Source organism: Sciurus carolinensis, chromosome 3, assembly GCF_902686445.1.
Source record: "Sciurus carolinensis chromosome 3, mSciCar1.2, whole genome shotgun sequence".
Taxonomy (NCBI): Eukaryota; Metazoa; Chordata; class Mammalia; order Rodentia; family Sciuridae; genus Sciurus; species Sciurus carolinensis.
In genome coordinates, this window is record NC_062215.1 from 120,416,852 (window position 1) to 120,443,029 (window position 26,178).

Here is a 26,178-nt window from a genome sequence, read left to right on the forward strand (position 1 = left end):
GAAATTGCCCACGTGCTTGCTGAGATCCTGGCTCATGCTTCTTCACAAATGCCACTGTTTACTTCCTTAATATTAAGACAATGGAGTGCTGCATACTCTCTCTCTCTCTCTCTCTCTCTCTCTCTCTCTCTCTCTCTCTCTCTCTCTCATACACAGACACACACACACACACACACACACACACCATACAAACAGATACTCCTTCAGGAACCTCCAATACATTAGCTTCTAGTGACTCAAAGGACCTAATGACCTAATGTGTTATAGGCTAGCCCACTCCAAGGGCATGGGCATTGCTGACAAAGGTCTCTGGCATGCCCCCTACCACACACTCCACACTGTGCAGGTATGGAGTGTTGTCACCGATAATTAGGAAGACGGGCAATAACAATGGAAGTTACTCATTTTTAAGGATGCATTTAGAGACAAGAACCAGAAACCCATCTCAAACTAGCTTAAGCCAAAATGCAATTTGGGAGGGTTCCAATAACATGACTAGGCTGCTGTCTTGCTCTTCTCATCACTCAACGCTCTGACTCTCAGCACCTGGCACTTCCAATGTTTATCAAGTGGCCCCCACCAACCCTGAGCCCATACCACAAAGCAGAACTCAAGATCCTAAAGAACAAGGGGCAGTCTCTCTTCAGGTGTGGTGGGCCCTCTGCCCACCTCTGAGCCCACTTCCGGGCGAGGAATAGGGGCTCTGCAGGGCCAGGCCTGGGCCCTGTGTCAAGACTGACTTGTGGGGAGAGGGGAGGGAGATTGGTTATCCAAATACCTGGAATGTGTCCCTACGGAGAAGAGGAGACTCTCTTACATTAGCAGAGGGGTGGAGAGGTGAGGCCAAAACAACCAGAGTCCACCTCAAGAATTTATTTCCAGCATATGCATCATGCTCAATTACTGAGTACAGCTAATTCACAGAAGGGGAGGCCAAGACAGTGGCCTGTGTACATACAGCCAGTTCAGCTTGGTTGACAAAGTTGATCTCCTCTATCAGGAGATCGAGTAATTTTCTATCAAGGTCTAAACATACACTCCCTGTGGGTCTTGAATAGCAGCAACGAGAGACCTAGTACGTTCCTTCCCCAGCTTTGGTAGCACTCTCAAATAAATCCAAACAACTTTCTTCCTACTTTCTACTACTTTATACTTCATGGACTGTATTCGTGCTTGATATCTTATCACTTGCTATTACTAAAATCTACTCAGGAAAAATAAACAGAGTACAGTACTTCTTCTCAGTTGAGAACTTTTAAAATGCTAATTTCTGTGTTTGAACAATTTCATCACTCAGCACTCTTGAGGATGGTGCATTTGGGTAGTGAGTAAAATCTGAATTGCATATTTTGATGTGAGATGCCTGTTCTAATTAATGAGCAATTTATATATTGTGGAGCTAGGTTTTAGATCTTTCAGTACGTGAGACAGAGCTGAAGACACACTCTCCAAAGCTGTATTATCACAGTAAAGAGACTCAAGTCTCTGAACCAAATAGGGGTGGATCTGGGAGGCTGGAGGAGTTGCCGAGTCCCTTAGCCTTATGGGGAAGCCCAGAGAAGCGTGGTTTGTGCTTTACAAACCTCCATGGAAGATTGCAGATCAACCCCAGCTAACAGCATGGCAAATTCATCAGGACTACAAACAAACCATGTTCTGGAATGGATAGAATTAGCAGGCTAGCCTGAGGCAACTGGAAGGGCACCACCTAGATCCTTACCAGGCAGAGATCTGGCTGATTAAAACCACTCCACTCATAATGACTTACAGGACACTGCCTGGAAGAAGTGCATTCAACCCATGGCTGGGATAACCTGCTTCAATAAAGATTCTATCAGCGAGTGATAAGTCTTGAATGATTGTGGGTGGGGGCGGTTTATTCATTTGTTTGTTTAAGAACAAGAACCAGAGTCATTTAGCAAACTGAAATCCCCAGTAATGTGCCCCGAAAATAATGCTTATCGCAACAATTTGTAAGAAATGTTTATGAACATAAAAACTGCATGAAACGGGGATTTGGGGGGACAGTGGAAACTCTGGGAACTTTACAGACTGGAAATGGGATTAGGAAGAATTCTGTATTTTTCCCTCATAGGTCACAATCTCAGGGACTGAGAGGACAAGGCAGGAGAATTCAAAAGCCTTCTCCTACTGTTTGATAAAATAAATTAAAGACAGCATGTGAAAGTGACTAACAATAACATGAGATAAATCTTTGAAAATAGCAACCACAGGTACAGCACAATTAATTTCCATATGCCACCACTTGTTCATAGAATGTCAAGTCCTCCCTCCCTGCAGCTTCAAGGAGGGGTTAACAGATTTATCTTTCTGTGCTACAGAGAACCTCCAGACAGAACCAGGGCTTCCCCTCCTGTGTCGATCCCCGATCCAATGCACGAATTTCATAAATAGAATTTTGAATCCACTACTTCCTTGGCTCAAAAATCCTTCTTGAAATGTCTAAAATAGACTGTCCTTAGCAAGCTAGTGGGTCTTCAGGCCAGCTTCCAGGGATACTGGGTCCCGCGGGTGCAGCAGCAGAGGGCTGCTGGGTCTCCCCACCCTTCTACACCTGGGCAGGAGAGGAGGGCCTGGTCTTGGGCACCTCTTCGCTACAAAGATGCACTTATACCAAGAAGCATAAAGAAATGCATTGTCTTGTCTGTGGTCTGCTCCACACTTTGATCCAACCCTCATGAACCCAACATTTTATAGAGAAGAGCATAGGACTGTCCAGGCCCATCTGTGGAGCCAGGGCCACACCTGGTATGTGTTTGCTGCGAAGGGTTTGTGTCAGTATCACCAGACCTTGAGAAAGAATTCCAGCAATGCCGGTGCTCAGCCCCTTCCGGACAGTGGGGCTAGTCCTTGCGCCCTGTTCTACTCTTCCTCTTTTTTCTTTTTTTTCAAATTATCTCCATCACTCTCTAACTTGTTAAATTTCACATGCATTTTCCCTATTGCTTTTTGTACCTTCCCCCGGTGTGTAGAACAAGGCCTGGTTCAGAGGAGCACTGAATGAAATCCAATACACAGTAGGGGACAGATTTCACCATCAGAGAGAAAAGGAGCCCCGGGCTCTGACCCTACACTGCCATGGAGCCAAGGGGAGGAGCGATTCTGGGTGCAATGGGCTGGTCCTACGTCACCCAGCCTGGGGTAGATCTGCGGGGAGGGAGAGCCATGTTGGTGGAACAAGCAAGAGGCCGCGTTAGCCTCCACAGCACCTCGGGACACCAGCAGCCTTCCTGGGTAGAGCAGGACACAAGGCAGAGGCCTTCTCACGTTACTAAAAACGCAAACCCCATCTTTTTAAGGACAGTAAGCCTCCATGGGCTGGGGCATCAGAAAGGATGTGACCTCCAGATGGGGAGAGCCCATGCAGAGTGGTTAGGATGAGGTCAGCACTAGCCCGGTGGACAGACCCGCAGAGCAGGTGACTGGCAAGGGGGAAGACAAGGCAGAAGCCAGCGTCTGCCCTTCTACCTGGACCCCTTCAGTCACTTCCCAGCTGCCCTCCAACTCTCAGTTCTAGTCTAGACACCAACACCAGATTGTCTCCTTTAACCTTTGGAGCCTTGAACAGGATCCAGCCTGCTAGCTCCCGGCTCACCCACCGGCGGGGGACTTGAGTTCTCACTGCTCTGAGGACCTCACAGCAGAGGTGGTTCTACTGGGTACCTGAAGTGACCTTCAACTCCACCAAACACCTCAGGCCTTCCACCTGCTACCCAGAACGCCAAGCTCCAGGGTAATCCTTCCTCCTCTGCTACTACAGCAGAGCACCTACCAGCTGCGGTTAAAAAGCACATCAGTGCAGATGGACGTCTCTCACAACGATTGCCTCCTGTCTCAGCTGGGCCTGTTACACCCTTCCAAGTGCTTCTTCACCCTCTTCAATCTTCTTTCTCTCCCACTTCTCCTACCCCTATCGTGCAGGGGAAATAATAGGGCATAACAAAAACAGTGTGGGTTTCGGCAGCAGATGAATCATGGCTTCCACTCTGTGCTTCTTAGTCCAGTAAACCTGAGTGGTCTATCCTCTCTACAGAATGAGGATAATGATTCTCACCTTGTGAGGGTATTGGAGGATTAAATGAGATCATTACATAAGACCGGGTATCCCACCTGACCTGGCCAGGCTGCTCAGTACCCAACAGTTGTGTGGGTGGTGCTCTTCATGAGGGCCAGCAGACTTCTTGTATTCTTTTTGGTGTGAAGAGGCCACAAGGCAGGATCCCCCTTTGCTCCCTGCAGGGATTTCTAGACTTTCGATCCAGCTGCACCCATCATGAGCTTCCCCTCTGAGAAACCAGTTTCTCAAATGCAGAGTTCATAAAAACCAGCTAAAACCTTAATATGCAGATTCTGCTTCAGGAGGCCTGGGACGGGCTAAGATTCCCTACTCCTAACGAGCTTCCAGGTAATGCTGATGCTGCTGGTCCACGGCCCACACTTTGAGTAGAGAGTTCCATGTCACATTCCCTCCCGATGCGCAGAGACACAGGCGCAGTCTCTACCTTTACAAGGTCCCCTCCCAACACCAACCCTTCTCCTATTTGTTCTCGTCCCTGCTCCTCGCAGCCAAGCTCCTTGGCAGAGTTGCTCATGCTCCTGGCCCTCGTTCACCTCCTACTCACTCCCTTTCTCACCAGTTTGGCTCTGTCCCCCACACATTCCTGAAACTGCTGTCAGTTAGTAAATACAGCAGTCCCTTTCTGGTTTTTAACTAGCCTCTTCCTCTCTGCAGCCTTCACTGCCACAGAGCTGGAGCCGTTCTTCCGTTGTGAAAATTCCCCTCCCCTCGCCACTTTTTTCTGCACCCCCACCTTTCAGATCCCATTTGCACTTGTTTCTGAACTTGCAACTCCCACAGGAACTCAGCCCCAGAGATCCTGCTCCTGATTCGTCTCCCTCCCTGCCTTCACCACACATGAAGGTTTACTCAGTGCTCACGCTATGCCACGCGCAGTTCTAGACAATGTGGGGCCAAGGGCTGGGGATATAGCTCAGTTGGTAGTGTGTTTGCCTTGCATGCACAAGGCCCTGGGTTCAATCCCCAGCACCACAAAAAAAGAATAACAAAGACAATGTGGGGCCAAGTTGTGAACAAAACAGGCAAAAATCCCCGTCCCTGTGGAGCTGTGGGTGAAGGGAGACAGACAGGAAATAAAATGACTTGTATCTGAGAAGGTGGGAAAATACACCATAAATCAGGAACACCCGACAGAGTATGCCAGAAGCACCAAGATATCTGAGGAAAGAGCTTTCTGTGAAGAGGGAATAGCCAGTGCAAAGGTCCTGAGGTGGGAACAAAGCTGATATAGTCAAGAAACAGCAGGGAAGTCAGTATAGACTGAGGAAAGGGAATGAGAGGAATTATGGGTGTTTTCATTATCTATTGCTTCTTACAAGTTATTCCAAACCTTACTGGTTTAAAACAGAAGATATTTATTATATCAATTTCAGTTTTGGGAATCTGGGCACAGCTTAACTGGGTGCTTCTGGCTCATGGTCTGTCAGGAGGGTGCAGCCAAGCTGTTGGCCAGAGCTGCAGTCTCATCTGAAGTCTCATCTTAGGCGAGGACCTGGGAATCCATTCCAAAGCTCACTCCAGTGCATCCTCTCACCTCCATTGGCCTCTTCACAGTTGATTCACAACATGGCGAGCGTCTTTCCCCAGAGAGAGGGAAAGCTCACAAGACAGAAACCACAGTCTTTTTGAAACCTAATCTCTGCCCATCACTTCTGCCGTATTCTATTCATTAGAAACAGGGTGCTGGGCCCAAGAAGAGAAAATTACACTAGGAAGTGGGGATCATTAGAGGGCCTCCTTAGAGGCTGCCCCCAGAATAGGAGGTGAGGCTTGTAAGGACTCTGTTGTTTTCTCCAAGTGAAATGAGAAAGAGCAATTCTTCATAAGAATTTCATACAAACACCTCATTTTAACACTCAAGTCATACTCCAGTTTGCCTTTCTGGACTGTACTTCTATGATCCCACTGCCCATAACTCAAGCTGAGGCCAATTAACAAGAACTCGTTCCAGAGATAGCATCTGAGTTGGAGTCTCGGCTCCTCTTCCCTTTAGGAACTATGTTAGGCAAGCCACCAAACCTCTCTCTGCCCGTTCCTCCCTCTATAAGATGGGATCAATGATGGTACTTACATCAAGAACTGCAAAGTCTGAGATTTTGTCCTGCTTGCAGGTTAACAAATTAGCCTGCCATATTTTCATAGAAATATGCAGGTGCCATGAAACTCCTAGGTCACAGAACAAGGACTTCATTACTAAGGGCATCACAGCATCATCACTTCATGCTCATGCTGGTTCTTCTTGTCCCAAGTCGCATGAGGTCGACGGGAAGTGGCCCAGGCGGATACCGCGCACACACACAGGCCGTATACGTCACTCTGAGCTTCAGAATGCCCAACCTCATAAAGGGATGCTGCCAAGCCTCTCCAACCCTTGGCCTAGAGGGACACATTTTCTTGATTACCCTAGTCAGAAAACAACTCTGCACTAGAGGAAGACACATCTCTGCTCTTAAAGGATGTTTGCCACACAAATAGTTTTGAAAAAATAGTCCAGAACAAAAGTTATCACCAAGATGTAGAAAGTCAAGGAGTCACCTCATCTACCTGTCATAAGTACTAAATGAGGGGCTGGGGTGGAATTCAGAGGTAGAACCTATGCTCAGTGTACTTGAGGCCCTGGGTTTGTCCCCCAGCACACACACACACAATTATTAAATAAGTTAATTCATGTTGAGTATCTGGTACATAATAGGGATTAATACTCTCTTTTTTATATATATATATACCGGGGATTGAGTCCTTTTTTATTTTTATTTTGAGACAAGTTCTTATAAGTTGCTTAGGGCTTCACTAAACTGCTGAAGCTGGCCTCAAATTGACCATCCTCGTGCCTCAGCCTCCCAAGTCACTGGGATTACAGGCGTGCACCACTGTGCCCAGCTTCAGTACTCTTCTAATATAACACCTTTCCTTAGTCAAGTGATGGACTTACAGGTCGCCTGTTTCTCCTACCGTCCACACATCCCTCATGCTCCATCCTGAAAATCACCTCTTGTGCGAAACCTTTACTGATTCGCTGATTAGAGATGACCTTTCTCATCAGGTAATCTTGTACCTGTCTTGGGGTACACACCTTGTTCTGCCTTGTTTTATTTATTTTTTATTTATGCATGCCACCCATTCCCTAGATTTCAAATTCTTTGTGTCTTATCCTTGTATTTGCTTTGCATTCAGCTGACCTTCAGGAAGTAGTCTTGCAACTTGGAGTGAATATACCTCGGTCTTAATTCCAAAAACCAACTGGCCCCATATTTCTAACTTTAAATTCGTCTTACCTTGTTGAATACTTATAATCTGACTTTTATTTTCTTTCCTTCTATAGTTCTCAAAAGAAAAATTCCCACATTTCAACTTTCATATAAGGAAGGTTAAACTATTAAATGTTCAGAAAATCAGTCATTTTCAGTGTTGCAGTGTGGCTAATTGATAAGGTTTCTGATCCTAATCTATCCTTATAATCCAGAAGCTAAAGATGATGCCATAGTCTTATAAACTCTTTTACTTTAATATATCCTCAATGACTGAATTAGGAGTCAAAGTGCCTTTTTTGGCCTGAAAAGAATAGCTTTTTTAGCATATAATTCATTTATTTTTTATCATGTAATCATTTTATTAGTACTATAATTAATGTTTTTTTTCTTTTGTATTTATTTTTTAATTTTTAATGGTTCTTTTTAGCTATACGTGACAGTAGAATTCATTTTGATATAATTGTTCAAGCATGGAATATAGAATAGCTTTTAAGTATCTTGTACAGTGAGACTGGGGACATGGCTCACGGTAAAGCACTTGCCCAGCATGCACAAGGACCTGGGTTTGATTCCCAGCACCACCAAGGGAAGAAAGTTAGTATCATGTACAGTGATACATGTACATGTGTGAAAAGCAAACAAAAATCTCAAATTAAACAAAAAAGGAATATAATGAAAACTACAATTCTCTCACAAGCCTTACCCAAGTCCTTGTGAACAGTTTCTTGTGCTATTAATCCACAAGTAAATACACGGGTATATTCCTATATTCCTGAAAACCACACTTGAAGATTATAAAGCCTGCTGTCACTACAGGTATGAAAGCTGCCCTAGAAGTTCCTTTTCCTGATGATCATCCACACTAACAGAAGTCTTCAAGTTTGGATATTCTTATTAAACAACATAGTAAATATGAAATAAACAAGGAATCCCCTAACTCTAACCATTGGTGGGTTTCCATTACTTAAAACTCATGTTCATATAGTCCTACTTATATCCGAAGGAAACCAAAAGCTTCCATAAGAACCACAAAAAGGAGAGGGAACCCAACCATGGAAACTCAAGCACAGAATCTGTGCCTTTTATTATGGCTCAGTGTTCCCTCTCTGAGACTTGGCATGTCTCTTTAAACAAGCTCTGTTCTTTATAACCGGACCTTTAATTACTATGCTATCTCTGACAGGCTGGCCAATTATGGATGTAAATTGGAAAGTGTTTAGAATAGGATGATTTAAAACGATCCAACTTCAACCCTCAGACTCTTGGGTGGTTTGCCAGCCACCTTGAGTACCCCACCAAGCAGGGCCCTCAGTCCCACTGGATCAGCAGCCAGTATCACCTGACCCAACCCCTCCGGACCCTGTATCTCAGGGTAGTGTCCATAGCCTTCCCTGTTACTTCTCCCCTATCCCAGCCATCTAGAACCTTCCAAAAGCTTCCCAAGGGTAATCATAGCAGTATCAGAAGGGTACTTTCCCATCTAAAAACAAATACAGCCTCTTCCTTACTCTGGCTGCTTTCATATCAGAACAAAAGCTATGCTGAAGACCAATGTTAAACCACACTGAATGAACTGGAATGCAAATTTTCTTATGAAATTAGCTATAATATTAGTTATTCTCACAATGAGATTAGAAGCTTGTCTAAATAAGCTTTGTAATATAATCTTAAGGATCACCTTATAAGTCATCTCCATTCTCTGTCTATGACAGAAAGAAAGAAATTTCTGTGTTTTAATACCTTTTTTGCTTTCATACATTTTATAGATAATAGAGAAGAAGGAGAGTGGAGATCCAAATGTCTAACAGAAAAAAGAGAAAGCACTGGGTACAGTGACCCCCACCTGTAATCCCAGTGACTCAGGAGGCTAAGGCAGGAGAATCGAAAGTTCAAGGCCAGCCTAAGCAACTTAGTGAAGCTCTAAGCAATTTAGCAAGACCTCATTTCAAAATAAAAGGGCCGTGGATGTGTTTCAGTGGTAAAGCACCTCTGGGTTCAATCACCAGTGCCAAAAAAGACAAGAAAAAAGAGAAAGCAATTTAATTTATTAATGTAAACCAAGCCCATGACCAGATACATGCAACCAGATACATACAGATACAGCCATCTCCTTGTACAAATCACCTTGGAATTACCTGAGGAAATGAACAGGCTCCTGCTTGTTTTAAAATTTTTGCTGCATCAAAAATTACATCTTGCCGGGCACAGTGGTGAGTGCCTGTAATCCCAGGGGCTTGGGAGGCATGAGGATCATGAGTTCAAAGTCAGTCTCAGCAACTTAGCGAGGCCTAAGCAACTCAGCAAGAACCTATCTCTAAATAAAATACAAAAAAGGGTTGGGATGTGGCTCTGTGGTTGAGTACCCCTGAGTTCAATCCCCAGTACCCGCCACCAATTACATCTTAAATGATCAACTTGGCCACTGTCTAAGTAAAGCTCTCTGACTTTTTTCTTTTTAGTCCCAATGGTATTGTCGTGTGGGATATAGTTAAGTATGTTCCTTTGCAGGAGTCCTGCCCACAATTCAGGCCTCACACATGAGGGCTACCTGAGTATTCAGCATGTGTGTTATGACTGCTAGCCACCAACACTAGCCACTAGCGAGGACTTAGGGGTTTCCTGACCTAACACTTGGTCATGGGCTAGTCCCAACTCAGGTGCCAGTAACTGGTCTATCCTGGTCAGAGACTGACCTGGAAATGTGACTGGCAATCCCTAATCTCAAAAATAGACCACTCTGAAAATAAAGTAACTTTCAGTGAAGGACTTGTATTGGTAATGACAAGTACTCGAGTTTTTATCTCCACACAGGCCTTCCATGAAGTCCTGTTTTCCTTTTTATGTTTTTTTTTTTTTTTTTTTTTTTTTTCCTCTCGTAAGCCAGTGTCCATAGCCTCTTTCCTTCCAGATGGTGCCTGGAGCTGAGCCTGTCAGAGACCCTTAGTCCCCTGCTGCCTTTTAATGCTGGTCCTTGATTGCTAGTGACCCCTGGCTGGACTGGCTCCTCAACCCATTTAACCCCTCTCTGCTGGGTCCCTATCTCACACAGGAGGAGGCTGTAAGAACTGGAGGTGAGGAGCTGCCAAGTCAGCCAGGGCTTCCCACCCTGTCAGAGCTGGTGGCCCATTTCCCAGCACTGTCTCTGATGTCCAAGATCACTCCAGTGGCGAGCTCTTGTGAATATGACTTTCTCTATATTGTCAGATAAATAATACCAGTCTTCTGATGGTTACTATTTTATTTGACTAAGCCAAGACAACCAAGTCACTAAAAGAATGTTTCCTTCAGGGTCAGGACTGGGGCCCACTGATAAGAACCTCCTAAAATATGTTCATTTGGAAACCTTAAATTGCACCGGAACTATGTTTGAGTCTGGTCAAACTTAGTGACCAGAGCAGTTCATTGAGTGTCGTTATACAAAGTCAGGGCAAAGAAGCCTGAGGGAAGGGGATGATTAATGTCGCTGTCAAGGGCTAAATCACTTGTCTAACACAGAAGATACCCAAGCGCAGAGAAGATGGTAGCAGCTACAAGTATTTCCTTGGGTTAAGCTTGGTTTGTTTTTTGAGACACGGTGGAACATGCTTATAACTATATTGATCAGGTAAATGACTCAGAGAATGGGGATTTAAAAGGAGAAAAAAGTTGATGACATTCATTTGTTGCGAATATTGAGTCCTGAGTCTCTCCCCTGGACTCGATAACTCCCTCAGGACACCGAGGCCATGAGAGGCCATCATTTTGTGCATTGCTTCCATAATGGATTTTCATTAACCTCATATCAGATGGCGAGAAAAAGAAGCAAAGAAATTTAGTAGGTCAGCGTGACCCTGAAGAAATGAAGTCTAAATTCTTGGTTAGAGCAGAGAACTAAATGATCTGTACCCACTCTTTAAATGTTTACCAGATAGTTGGACAAAATTGAATTTTATAATGTACTGAGGAAATTTGTCCCAACAGTCAGCACAAGATAGGGAAAGAATCCAACAACTACTTTCTATTTAACTTTTTTTCCTCTAGAGACTATTTTCTTGGTTTTGAGATTAAGACTGAAAGAAGTACAAGGATGGGATTTTTCACCACCGATTTTTTGATGATTTTACTTTTGCATCTATCTCATGTATGCAAAATGAAAATCATACCTGTGATTCCATTTGGGTTTATCAGTCACATTCTTTTCTATTTCAGATAAGTGCTCTCTCTCTCTTTCTCTCTCTCCCTTTCTTACACACACACACACACACACACACACACACACCTGCTATTCATTCATGTGCATAACCTCCCCCAAACCGTCATTCATACTAATGACTGCCCTTCCTTATGTGTGAAATAGTTAAGAATTTATGGACCTGGGTGGGTGTTTGTACAGCTGTGCAGTATTAACCTGTACACAGTGGGCTTTGCACACAGCTGGGCAAAGGCTGAGTAGGTGAGATTATCATGAGGACTTTTAGTCCATCAATAACCAAATGACCTGGAAAGGGGTTCAGAGGAGCCCACTTTGTGCAGCATTGCTCGTTGAATGAATGACTTGTGTTAGAATGATGTTCTACTGTATTTATGGAGAACTTTTCCTTCTGAAGCCTGAACAAAGTCTGATTAGTCTACTTTAAATTCCAGCAAGCTGAGAGTCAAAAGCATTGAAGTCCATTTCACAGATGAGGCCCCACAAGGTTAAGTAGCTATTACTGTGCAGTTACAGAAACCTAAAGTTGGGATTTTAAAAAGCATTTTGGCTAATGTTCTCTCCCTTTACCCACCTTCACACACTTCTGGCGACGGACCTCCATTAGGCATATCCCTGACAGCTCACAGAGGCTCACACACAGGAAGGAGCATGACTCCCAGAACAGCAGCTTAGAATCTCTAGATGAAAACATGTGTCATTTGCCTCACTACCATCCCCCGTTAAAAATCACTGTACCACCTGTTCAACTCCCCTTATTTTGAAGGCAGCCCATGAGGAGTAGGGGATTCGCCCAAAGTCATATACCAATAAATGCCAGAACTTGAACTTGTCTACTCAGGTCTTCTGACCACCGCGCCTGCCTGTCGCATGGACCTGTGCTGACTTCACTCCAGCTGACCAGCCTTGCATGCTCTCAGCAGGAACCCGAACCAGAGCAGAGAGGCAGAGCTGGGGAGGAGGGCCCCAGAGCCTGCTGCCTCGGGAATCAAAGACCCAGGCACAATTAGTTAGTAAAACCAGCACTATCTGGTGTCCCATATCCTCAAGCATTTAAAATGTCATTCCAGCCTTCAAAGAGATTCTTTCATTCCATTTTTATCAGCTTTTACCCAGGACATTGTTTCCCAGCTCCTCCATAGTTGGCTAGGTGATTTGCATCTCATTAGGAGCTGTAGAATTGACACCCCCCAGACTGCTGCCGATCTCGGGTCCACTAAGCATCAGACTCAGGTCTCAGAGTTTTCATGTTGACATTTTTCAAAAAGCTAAGTTAATGCTCTTTTCCCGCTGGGCACAGTTTGGGTGCCCATTTCTCCTTAAATCCTGCTCTTCCCGTGACTGAGTTTAGGCAAAAACCATCATCAAAGAGGGCATAGATTTTGTCGTGCATCACCAAGTGGAAACACCTGGTACAAGGGACCATGGTAAGGAAGGCCTCGGAATACGGGATTTTAAAACTCTAAAACGAAAAGGCGTGACATGATGCGAATATTTTGAGTGCTGTTCAAAAACAAAAAGACCAATAGCAAAACATTGCTCCACTCTGATTCTGATTACCTTTTTTTTTCTCTCTTTTTTTTTTTTTTTTTTTTTTTTTTTTGGTACCAGGGATTGAACTCAGGGGCACTCAACCACTGAGCCACATCCCCAGCCCTATTTTATATTTTATTTAGAGACAGGGTCTCACTGAGTTGCTTAGGGCCTTGTTAAATTGCTGAAGCTGGCTTTGAACTCCACCTCCCTGCCTCAGCCTCCCCAGCCACTGGGATTACAAGCATGCACCACCACACTGGGCTGCCTTTTAAAATTTAGTTGTCTCAAACCTTCCTGAGACTCTAGATTTTTGCCCTGAGTTTATGTTTCACCATAAAGAGAGTCTTTCTAGGTCAGGATGACTTTTCAGCTTTGTCATGATTCACTACTACAACCTCCAGAAGAGTACCTCCAAAGGGGGAATGGACAAGGAGAATGTCAGTCTAAACCTAATCAAGCAAAATTAATACGGTAATCTGTGGTGAAGAAGTGGGGAAGGAGGACACAGATCTCACCTTGAAAGGTACTGCTTGAAAGGTTCCACAGGCTCCAAAAGTGAGGTTTAAAGCATGACCTATAAGGAATTGAGCTACATTTCAAAATGACTGCAAGATTTTTCCAATTTATACAGACAGAAATCCAGAGAACGTGTAGAAATGGCTATTAGGGGTATGGCATAATTGTGGAAGAAATACAGAGTTGACGTGGGTCAAATGTATGGTGTGAGGCTGTAAAGCAGAGATTCTAGATTCAGTGCCATAACCCAAGAGATTAGAGAGGGCTCTACCAGTCAGGTTGGTTGACTGAAACATGGACCAAAATGTAGACTAACAAAGGTGAAATGCTAGAACTGCTTTGGTGTGTTATGGAGAAAAATATCCACAGGCTTCGGGAGACTAGAATGTTAGACTGGATTTATCACATAAGGCCCATGAGAAATAGACAAATTTGTGATGAGAATGAACCCTAGCATCCTTGAGGAGCTCTGTGGTCTGTCTCTATAGATTAGGAACTACAGTCATCAAACCGAGATTCTTAAGAGCAATCAGATAATTGGATCCCAGGGGGAAAGACCAAGTGACAGCATTTAATCATCAAAGACAAGATGGGTATGGTTACCATGAGACTGCAGAGGCAAACAGTAATAAGAATACTCTGATTCATAGAGACCTGTATCACTGGCTAGATGATCAAGGTGTCCCAAATCTTCTTTTAAGAAGCCCAGAACCGCTAGGCATGGTGGTGCACTCCTGTAATCCCAGTGGCTTGGGAAGCTAAGGCAGGAGGATCCCCAGGTTAGAGGCCAGCCTCAGCAACTTAGCAAGGCCCTAGGTAACTTATCAAGATCCTGTCTCAAAATTAAAAAAAAAAAAAAAAATACGGTCTAGGGATATGGTTCAGTGGTAAAGTGCCCCTGGGTTCAATCCCAGCACCAAGAAAAAAATAAATAAATAAAAATAAAAAATAAAGAAGCAGCCCAGAACTTCCTATGGGAATATTACGTAGGTACATTAATATTGTTCTGTGTTCTTTTTATTTACTATGTGCTTTACTTCTAACTATGGCAAATGACTGAGGTGAATAAAGTTTCATTTTTAAAGAAGTATATTTAAAGAGGAAATTAGTTGGTGTGAAAAATAATAAAGATGTTGAATGTAGTAAAGAAACTGAGAGGTAGATTAATGACAGTGTAAGAAGTACTCACCTACAACATACTAATTTTTTAAAATATCAATGCCAATTAGCCAACAGGGCTGCTCATCTGCCATCCCACCACATAAACAATGACCTGTTCCACCCACAGCCAACACCTATGACCTTTGCTGCTGCTTGCTTCTATTTAAGAGGAACCCTAGAACACAAATGGTTAATAATGTGATGGGTAGGGAATAGTCAACCTCTCAAGTCATCAATAAAATGCAAATAAAAATATAAACGAGTTGCTATTTTTGTACCTACTGAATTATTAGATTTCTTTATATAGCTCTGTCCCATGCTGGTGAGGGCTGCCAGAATGGGACATCTTAAAAGCAGGAGGCAGAATAATATTGTGCTACCTACCTTCTGGATGGCAATTGGGAAAACAAATCAAAAGTTTTAAATACATGCATACTTCTTGGTCAATAGTTTTACTTTTAGAAATTTATCTTAAGAAAAAATGCAGGTTTGTCAAAGATTTTCAAACTACAAGTACATTCCTCAAAGCATTGTTTATTTTAGAAAAACGTTGGAAACAACTTCTATACCCCAGATGGGAAATTATATAAATTAATCATGATTCATCCTTAAAGTGAAATACTATTGAACCATTAGAAATTATGGCTTTTAAGCTATCTCTAGAAGACATAAGAAACTTGTTCCAGCAGTTGCTACTATTTTGAGAAGAGAATCAGAGGGTCAAAAAAAAAAAAAATTGGACTTTTCACACTTCATTTATTTGAACAACATGTTCATTTATTACTGTATAAAATACTGTGAAAAATAGTAAAAGATACTATTTTAAAGTAGACTAATAGCATGTAAAATATTTATGACTTATCATTAAGTAGGGGCAAAAGTTGTAGCCCAAATTAAATGGATGGCTGAATTTTTTTGGTTCAAAAATGCATACATGGGGCTGGGGTTGTGGCTCAGTGGTAGAGTGCTCGCCTAGCATGTGTGAGGCACTGGGTTCAATCCTCAGCATCAAATATGAGTAAATAAATTAAATAAAGGTTCATCAACTAATAAAAAAAAATATATATATATATATAAATGAATATAGAGTCCCAGAAAAATACTGGACACACACACAAAAAAAAATCTAATGAGCTTTGCTTTTAAAAGATGGATTTCATCTCCCTCCTTGCTGCACTGCAAGTTCCTAAGATGTCCCAGGATAGGAAAGGCCCTTTTCCTATTAGAAGTCTTGGCAACAACATCATGATTAAGAGTCTGGGAATCAAAGGGTAGGCCACATAGATGGAAGAGATCTATACAAGAATGGGGAAGAATCACCATTCATTCATCCATTCATTCAGTCATTATTTGTTGAATGTTTATCAGGCCCTGAGCTATGAAACCATTTTCCGAGGAAGTTCTTGCCACCTTCCTAACAAATAAGTAGAAAATTCCACATCGACAATTTATAACTCCAACATCTTCCACAGGCACTAATTTAACTCAGGATTGTTTTCTTTGTAGCAATGCTGCAATTTTGAAGAAGATTGTTCATGACATAACATGGCAACTGGGAAAATTTGTAGTTTTCCTTTCATCTTAGAAAGCAAGATCTGAATTACATGCACCCCAAGAGAAAATCTGTCTTTCTGGGTGTGTGTGTGTATGTATGTGTGTGAGTGAGTGTGTGTGTGTGTGTGTGTGTGTGTGTGTGTGTTCCAGAAGCCCATTGAATGAACTCCTTAAGTCCCCTGTGAAGTTAAACTTGGTGAGGTGAAAACTTCTAAGAAAGTCTCAATGAAAGAATGTGCATTGATGCAGAGGCATAGATTGGGATTTTGAATCAGGAATTCTGAGTTTTAATCCTGTCTTTGATGGGAGACCAACAGAAGGGCCTAAGCTTCCTAGTCCTCTTGTCCCTCCGATATGAAAGCAAGGGAGGGGCCAAACCCCAGAAGTTTATTCCCCATGTCATGACTTAAATCTAGAAATCTGAATTACCAAGGCATAATTCCCCCTCATCCTCCCCGTAAGGACTCTGAAGTAGCCAATGCCTCAAGGCCTATCAGAAACAAGCGGTTTTGCAACCCATTGGGAAGAGTCTTCCCTGGCCAGCATTTGTAAGATAGTATAGATTATCATTGACTTTCTGCCAATGCAATTCTTATTGGGAACGAAAGATTTAATATGATCAAGTACCATGGTTCTCAACTCTGGCTGCCCATGAGAAGCACCTAAAGAGATTCCTTTTTTTATAAAAATGTTATTGTTCAGCTTTGATCTGGGATATGTTAAAAGTTGAGTAACTGGTGTAGTATAAAAGAAATACTCCAATCAGATATTGAGAAACCTGAATTCCTAGTTAAGCTTTGCCTCTAACTTGCTGTGTAATCTCTCAATCTCTTTATGCCTCTGTTATCTTGGTTATTTGTCCTTCCCAAAATGAGATGAAGTAAATAAAAAGATATGTACAGCTGGGCACCATGGCACGTGCCTATAATCCCAGCAGCTCAGGAGGCTGAGGCAGGAGGATCATGAGTTCAAAGCCAGCCTCAGCAAAAGCTAGGTGCTAAGCAACTCAGTGAGACCCTCTCTTTAAATAAAATACAAAATAGGACTGGGGATGTCACTCAGTGATCAAGTGCCCCTAAATTCAATCCCTGGTACCCCCCCACACACCAAAAAAATATATATTTATAAACATGATTTGCTACCTAAAAATAAAATGATAAGGGAAAGAGATACAGAGTCAGAAAAGACAGATCATCTGTTTGGAAGCTACACATGGAATCCTCTGGAGAACTATGAAGCATGGGCAGCTTTGTTGGGGGAAAAATGTGGCCCAGCTGACAGCTGGGTTATTGTCACCTCCAAATGCCCTAAGAACCATGGTCAGAGAAATGACGCACCTCCCTTTATGCAGAGTCGGCAGAGCTCTGTAAATTAATTGTGTAACACTAATCCCACCTAAATGCCCCAGGAGTATATCTGATAACCTCTTATGGGTCTTGCCATCTGTAAATCTAGAGCACTGAAGACTTTGTTTGCTTCAAGGAGATGTTTTACTTGGCAGGTGACCCTGGGAATGCCTCATCCACAAAGTGGCAATCAGATCAGCAGTTTTACTATCCAGAAAATACTCATGCCTGCTGAGGACCTGCATGGGTGCCAGGGATGGCGGCCCTCCCAGGGGTTCTCTCCCTTTCCTCCCAGATCTCCTGCTCACTGCCTACCCGTTTCTCAGAGACCAAGGACCCAAACTGCCCTACCAAGCTGGGGAATATTGGGCTGCATGTCCCACCCTGCCCACGCTTGTGACCTCTTGCCCCTGAAACCTTGCTAGGAAACTTACCAAAACTGGTGGTGCATCTATATCAAGTGATAAAAAGTAAAATATTCAATTTTAGAGGACAGTGTAGGAGGGAGCACCTGTAGCCAAAATAGCTATGACTTGGCAAGTCAAAATGGAGTAGAGGAAGTCATTTTCTTAGGATTGTAGGAGAGAATGAAAAGCCTGATTTGTGGCTTAAAATTGTGCCTGAATTAAGGTGCCAAGTTTCTAGGTCTGAACCTTAGAAAAACAACCACTCCTTTTTTTAACATAAGTATATGTCAAATATGTCATGGGACATACTCAGACTATAAAAAAGCATTGGTTGCTACCAAATTTAACTGGGTGTCCTGTGTGTAAGTGGCAACTCTAGGTTGGATCTACCTGTATGACCAATATAGAGAAAAGAAATATGGACATTCCAAACCCATTGTTTGGAGTTATGAACTGAATTTAGCTATTTATCTCTCATCAAGGCTTGAACAAGTGTGCAGTCACACAGTGTGAGGATTTGGGGCTTGGACGTAGGGAGTATGTATTTCCCAGTGTTCTGAAATACTGTTCAGATTTCTTTTGTTTTCTGGCAATTTAGTTTTAGTTTATTGTAAAGTTCTACAACTCAGAAAAAAAGGATATACTGAAGGTCTCAAATATGAAATCCAAAGGTATAGAACTTCTTGAAAAAGAAATAGACCCATGTTAAATACAAACTTGTATGTGTGACAGAATAAACTTTAAAAAGCTCAGTAGGGAGGTAGCCACCTGCGTATCACAAACTGGAGAGTTTGGTTTGGCTTAAAGACACGAGAGATGGACAAGTTGCTTAGCTCTTGTTATTATTGTCAGTGTCACTTGAAGAGGGATGAAATCTATAAATTCAGGATTCACTGTTTCCTGAGATTCCTTCCCACATTGTATTAAACTTTGGAGTTTTTCTTATTAGTAGAGAAACAGTTGTAATTGTTTGGATTCAAGATCTTTGTCAGGGTATTTGAACATCTTTCAGTATCTCATTTCCTAACTATAATTCAACATACAATCATCCCTCGGCGTCCATGGGGGATTTTTCCAAGACCCAGATATCAAGTTGTGAGGATGCTCAAGTCATTTACATAAAATGCTAGAGTATTTGCATATAACCTATGCATATCCTCCTATACACCTTAAACCATCTCCAGATTTCTTATAATACCTAAACCAATGTTAACTGCTATGTAAACAGTTGTTATGCTATATCGTTTAGAGATTAATGCCAAGAAAAAATTCTGTAAATGTTTAGTAGAGACAACCTTTTTTCAAATGTTTTTAAGTTTTGAGGTGTAACTCACTGATAGAGCAAGTGGTTAAGTGTTTCCTTAGCATACACAAGGTCCTGGATTCAATCCCCAGTACCAAATATATGTCATATTATATATGTATAGACTATATTATATTTTTCATATTTTATATAGTATATCTAATATATTAAATATATGTTATACATATTATATTTGGTGCTGGGAGTTGAATCCAGGGCCTTACACACACAAACACACACACACACACACATTTGTGATTCATAGATATGAAACCTGCAGATACAGTTTCTCTGTCTCTCTCTTGCTTCAGACCATCTACATTATAGATTTAGACTTTTCTGGGTATTTATTTTAATTGTTTTATCTTTCTGTTGCATTTTCTTTTTATCTTAGTTGTGCAACTGTCCATCATATGGAATATTTTACTTTATATAATTGAATCCATCCTTGTCACTAATATCTTCTTCCACAGTGGAAATAAATTGTCTTTATTTCTTTCTAAAGTTTTTATGGGAATGTCTAAAATGTTTAACTGTAGAGCTCATCTGAAATTTATTGCAGCAGTGAAAATCAAGCGGTTTGTTGAGAAAACTAAAGGATTTAGGATTTTGAAGAAAAACTCATTTGGGTCCAGCAGCGCTAGCTTACAGCCCCAGACAAATCCCCTAACTTCTCAAGACTCATTGTTCTCTACTAGATTGAAAGCAGGTACTTTGTCTTATTTCCCTTTGTCTTTTCCCACCATGTGCAGCAAAATACCTTACATATAGAATAAGTGTTATTATATCTGAATTTGTTATATTTTTTGTATATTGATGTCAAATTGTTCCAACCATATTTATTATTTAATGTTATTTATCTATTTATTTTTGGTACCAGGAATTGAACCCAGGGGTACCTTACCACTGAGTCACATCCTCAGCCCTTTTTATTTTTTTATTTTGAGGTCTCACTGAGTTCCTTAGGGCCTCACTGAGTTTGCTGAGGCTGACGTTGAACTTGAAATCCTTCTGCCTCAGCCTGGCAGGCCACTGGGATTATAGGTGTCCCCCACCATGCCCAACTCAACAGTATTTATTAAATAATGATTCTTTTCCCAATTATTTATATGGTTGCTTAAAATTGGTCATGTATCAGTAACACTTAGATTTTTTTCCCAATGGCAAAGCACCTAGAAGTTACAGCACTCCTTGCAGAATATTGTGCCGTGGAGATACTAAACTTAAAATAATAAAAATTAAAATCCAATGTTAAACTAGGCAGTTTTGCCAGATTCTAGTGTAGGTAGATGCCATAAAATCACAACAATTCTTTTTAACTTAAGTGAGATGTGTTAGAATTGATGAAATTATAGCCAATAACTTAATTCCTTCCAACAGTCAAAAATTACCAGCCCATGGAACAGTAAGGTCATCCAGAGCAGAAGTTGAGAACCACATCTTAAATTAAACTTTGCCAGTTGAAAGAATATATTGAAAGAATATAAATAAAAGTCTCTGATCAAGTTTAAACATTATATAAAGTCCAGCTGAACTGGGCTGAACTCCAGCTGAACCCAAAAACTATTTCAGATCAGTCTTTTGAATTGCCATGGATAGAATTCCGGCAATATTAGAAGGTCTAAGAAAGAGCAGATGTCAGATCTCTAGTGCCTGTTCACACCAGCAACCTGACCTCTGGAGACTTCTGTTCATTAATCTATAAATCAGAACGGAGATGACACAAGGGTTCTCACACCTACCTCCTACTACCACCCTGTAGAATATGGGTATTGCAAAGCAAGCAGGAAGTAGGTGTGTTGGGACCATCAAAAAGAACCCATGTCAGTTCTAACAAAGACTACAGCAGACCTATGCTCTGCACAGTGTTCCTGAAGACAAAAATGTGTCTTCAAACTGTGGAAACTCTGAAATCAAGGTGCTTTGTTTTTGCTTGTTTGTTTGTTTGTTTTTCCTATGTTAATTAATGTGTTTTCATGAAGATTCTATTTAGACTTTTGACTTTAAAAGTTTCTTGTTAAGAAAGACAATATGCTGAGGTTAAACACACACACACACACACACACACACACACACACACAAGGTAAGAGATCTAGAGTTGGGTCTTCACCCTGCCACTTGATCTAAAATAAGTCATTCAACATTTATGAGCATCAGTCATTCTCTTGAAAAAACAATGAGTAGTCAGATGGACAGCTTTTAAAGTCTATAGAGTTAGTCTTTTCCAAACACAGATATGTCCAAATTCAAGAAAATCAAGGATTAATTTTGTCCAAATATATATATAATTGTATACATATTATATATAATTATATATTCATTATACAAACACACACACACACACACACACACATATACAATTCAAGAAAACTCAAGATACAAAACTTCATACTTAGGAAACAGATAATTTGTTATTTACATTGGTCCTTGCCAAATAACTCTCTATTTTAAAAAAATTCCCCAAAACATGAAAACAATGCTTCAGGATAGTGGAATGCACAATGATTTTTTGGATAAGACCCTAGAAGGGAAAAAAAAAAAAAAGCAAAAATAGACAAATGAGATTAGCCAAACTAAAAAACTGCTCAACAAAGGAAACAATCAGCAAAACAAAGATACTGCCTATAGAAGGGGAAAAAATATTTACAAACTGTACATCTGACAAGGGATTAGTGTCTGAAAATATATAAGGAACTCAAAAACCTCAATAGCAAAAAAACTCACATGCCCAATTTTATTTATTTATTTTTTTTATTGTAAACAAATGGGATACATGTTGTTTCTCTGTTTGTACATGGTGTAAAGGCATACCATTTGTGTAATCATAAATTTACATAGGGTAATGTTGTTTGATTCATTCTGTTATTTTTTCCCTTCCCCCCCACCCCTCCCACCCCTCTTTTCCCTCTATACAGTCCTTCCTTCCTCCATTCTTGCCCCCCCAACCCTAACTCTAACCCTAACACTAACCCCTCCCACCCCCCATTATGTGTCATCATCCACTTATTAGCGATATCATTCGTCCTTTGGTTTTTTGAGGTTGGCTTATCTCACTTAGCATGATATTCTCCAATTTCATCCATTTGCCTGCAAATGCCATAATTTTATCATTTTTTATGGCTGAGTAACAAGCCCAATTTTAAAATGGGCAATAGACATTTCTCAAAATAAGATACAGAAAATGTCAATGAGTATATGAAAAAATAAATGGACATCACTAATGTTAAGAGAAATGCAAATTAAAACCACAATGAGATATCACCTCATTCAAGTAAGAGTGGCTATTCTTTGAGGTTTTTGTTTTGGTTTGGTTTTTGGTTTATTTATTTATTTATTTATTCATTTATTTTTGTTGGGGATGGACAGAATACCTTTATTTTATTTGTTATGTGGTACTAAGGGTCTAACCCAGTGCTTCGTACATGCTAGACAAGCACTCTGCCACTGAGCCACACCTAGCCCCTGGTTTTGGTTTTTTGGCAATACTGGGGATTGAACCCAGGGGTGCTCTAACACTGAGTAACACATCTACAGCCCTTTTTATTTTTCTATTTTTAGGCAGGGTCTCACTGAGTTGCCGAGGCTGGTCTTGAACTTGCGATCCTCCTGCCTCAGCCCCCCAAGCCTCTGGGATTACAAGCATGTGTTTCTGCCCTGCCAAGAATGGCTCTTCCTAAACAGACAAAAGATAATAAGTGCTGTTGAGGATGTGGGAAGAAAGGAATACTTATACACTGTAGGTAGGAATATAAATTAATGTGACCATTTTGAAAAGCAGTATGGAGGTTCCTCAAAAAATTAAAAATAAAACTACTATGCCATTCAGTAATCCTATTTATCCAAAAGAAGGGTAATTAGTGTGTTGAAGAGACATCTACACTCCCATGTTCATATAGCACTGTTTATCAAGCCAAGAAACAGAAACAACCTGAGCGTCTTACCAACTGATGAATAGATAAAGAAGATGTGGAAGTCAAGTGCCAGTGGCTCACAACTGTAATCCCAGCAACTCAGGAGCCCGAGGTCAAGAGGATTGCAAATTCAAGGCCAGAGGGCAACTTACACCCTGTCTCAAACTAAAAAAGGGCTGTGGATGTAGCTCAGTGGTAGAGTGGTTACCTAGAATGTGCGAGGCCCTTGATTCAATCCCCAAGAAAAGAAGGGAAGAAAGGGAAGGGAAGGAGTGGTACATTTTCACCATGGAATACTACTCAGCCACAACAAAGAATGAAATTCTGCCATTTGCAACAACACAAATGCAACTGGAAATCATTTATGCTAAGTGAAATAAGTCAGGAAAAGAAAGACAGGTATTGCAAGATCTCACTCATGCAGAATATAAAAATGTTGATCTGGAAGTTGAGAGTAGAATCCTGGTTACCAGAGGCTGGGAAGAATCACAGGAAGGCAAAGGTGGGAAAAGGTCGATCATTGGGTACTGAGTTACAGTTAGACAGGAGTAAGAAATTTCGGTTTGCCATTGCACAGTTGGATGACTATAGATAGCGGTAATCTACTGTACATTTCATAAAGCTAGAAGAAACAAGTTTGAAACGATGAACGAGGAGATAGATATGTTTAACCTGATTGAAACTATGCGACGCATATATGTATGGAAACAGCCCATGGTACTCCATTAATATGTAAATTTTTAATGTTTTTGTGTAACCTTAAAAATAAATTTAAATTTAAATTCCAAAAAGGAATATGTAAAATGTACAGGGAAAACAATCCCCCAGAATTTCCTTCAGTAGTGAAAATCTCTCTTGAAGTTTAAAAGAAGATTCAAAGTACAAATCTTTGATTCTTTTTGATGAACAATTAGTCTATCATAAACACCCTGTCCAGGAAACATCCTTTCCCCGCCCACTGGGACATCCGCGGACGAGGACGATGTTCTACGGCGGTATCCCTGAGTGCACCTGCTGGCGAGCAGTTAGAACTGCTGGATCTAGATTCAAATATACGGCCGAAAGGGCAGCGAATTCCACAAGAATCTTTTGCTTCGGAGGGAAATGAATCATAAGTTCATCTGACGCGTGGTTTCTTAATCTCCAGTGTGCACTCTTGGTCCAGGGTTCTTAAATCAAGGCTAACAGGGAGAGGCTGGTCCATGAAACAGGATAACCCTCCTTCCCCTCCTAGACGCTCGCTCCAGAAACTGCATGGATCAGTGGTAGTGTTCAAAGCACTTCGGTAAATGCTAGCTCAAGCTATTTTCTCCCAAAGTGTATCCCACCAAAAGATTTGCTTCTTTTCTTCCCAAGAGTATGTGTGCTCCAGATGTCTTTGAACTCTCACTGTAAGGATGTGGGTGCAAACAATCCCAGATTGCCTTGGTCTTCCTAATGGAGTTATCCCACTGAAGGCGCTCTTCTCTGCAGAGGCTGACCACCAACCTCTCCCTCACTAGTACGGACACACCAATTTGCTTTCTGTCACGCCAGACTGCTGATTCAGATCAGAAATACGAAGTCAAAGTCACAGACCCCAGCCTGTGTTTATACTTAGCCATTCCTGAGCGTGTGCTTTTAGGATGACATTTCTCCCAGTCGTTGCAAAGCTCACGGCGTGCCCATTAAAAGAGGACTCATCTCCTCCTAAGTGAATTTTTGTGAAAAATCATTTTTCACATAAAAGTCATTTTTCGCTTAATTTCCCCCACACCTGGAACGGCTTACAGTCGAGTGTTGCTGTCTGGTTGCAGGTTCAGAAAATGGTCTTGCACAGAAGCAGCGAACACCTCGCCGACGCTGTCAGCAGCCCAAAATGTTGAGTAGCCCTGAGGACACCATGTACTATAACCAGTTAAATGTGAGTTCAAAGTGGCCATAAAGCTGCTTCGCTGGCTTTGTTTCCAGTTAATAATTCTGTTATTAATACCTGTTCCAGCCCCTCCAGCCCCACCCCCACTCTCTTATGCTCTCCTCGTGAACATGTGCTTAGGCTCTTTATCTGTTGCTTTCATGTCAGGATGTCTGCCTTCACGGTGAATAATTGATGTGGTTTATCAAAGACGAGCAAGATGCATGCTTCATCAGGCTCACTTGAGCCCTTTGATCAAAAAAATTATGCTGTGACTTCTGATATTATCAGCATCTGCTTGCATTCAACACAAAATCACTTTGAATTAAAAATTAACGACTTGCTGCTTTGCTTTGACTGTGTGTTCTTGGCCCTCTCCACAGGGAACTCTAGAATATCAAGGGAGCAAGAGGAAGCCAAGAAAACTTGGGTAAATATCTGTCTTCTTAGTTCTAAGCAACTGTAAACAGAAGGGGTCCTTTGTGATATTACAGAAAATGCAAAACTTTCCAGAGAGGCTTCTAAAAATATTCAATCCGGATATTGCCACTGTTATTGACATTGGAAGTGACTTTTCACAGTAGCAAGTATACAAAACTTGAATCTATTTTGTCCAGAAAGACTGAGATTGTCACCTAAGGGCAAATGTTATTTCTCCTAATTATTCTAGGGAATTGTACTTTCTTCATAATTGAAGACAGGTAGCGGGTTGGATTAAATTCTCTTTCCACAAATAAAAGGATTCTTCTGAGTGCAAATGGGCTGCTTCCTGCCCACGTTATCCTACCCCTGGGCCTTAAAACATGCACAAAAGAAAACTTCCCCTAATGGTGAAAGAGAGGACAGTTAAGAAGTTAGCTTGTGCTCATCCATTGTTAGCATCTCCACAGAGAACAGCAGTGAAGTAGATGATCGCTACTAGTTTGAGAACTGGGTGAGATCAGGAGGGGAATTTTTTCATCTAGAGGAAACCAGATGGAGACAGGCAATTAATCACACAAATCAAGTTGC

General features: G+C 41.6%; 1 protein-coding gene across 1 annotated transcript in view; it reads left to right on the forward strand.

The window, feature by feature from the left end:
- Myo3b (myosin IIIB) overlaps positions 1–26,178 on the forward strand; it is a 237,969-nt gene that overhangs the window by 183,955 nt on the left and 27,836 nt on the right. The window contains exons 19-20 of the mRNA XM_047544143.1: positions 25,070–25,176; positions 25,551–25,597. Coding sequence (XP_047400099.1) covers positions 25,070–25,176; positions 25,551–25,597 — 154 coding nt within the window. The remainder of the gene's footprint in view (positions 1–25,069; positions 25,177–25,550; positions 25,598–26,178) is intronic.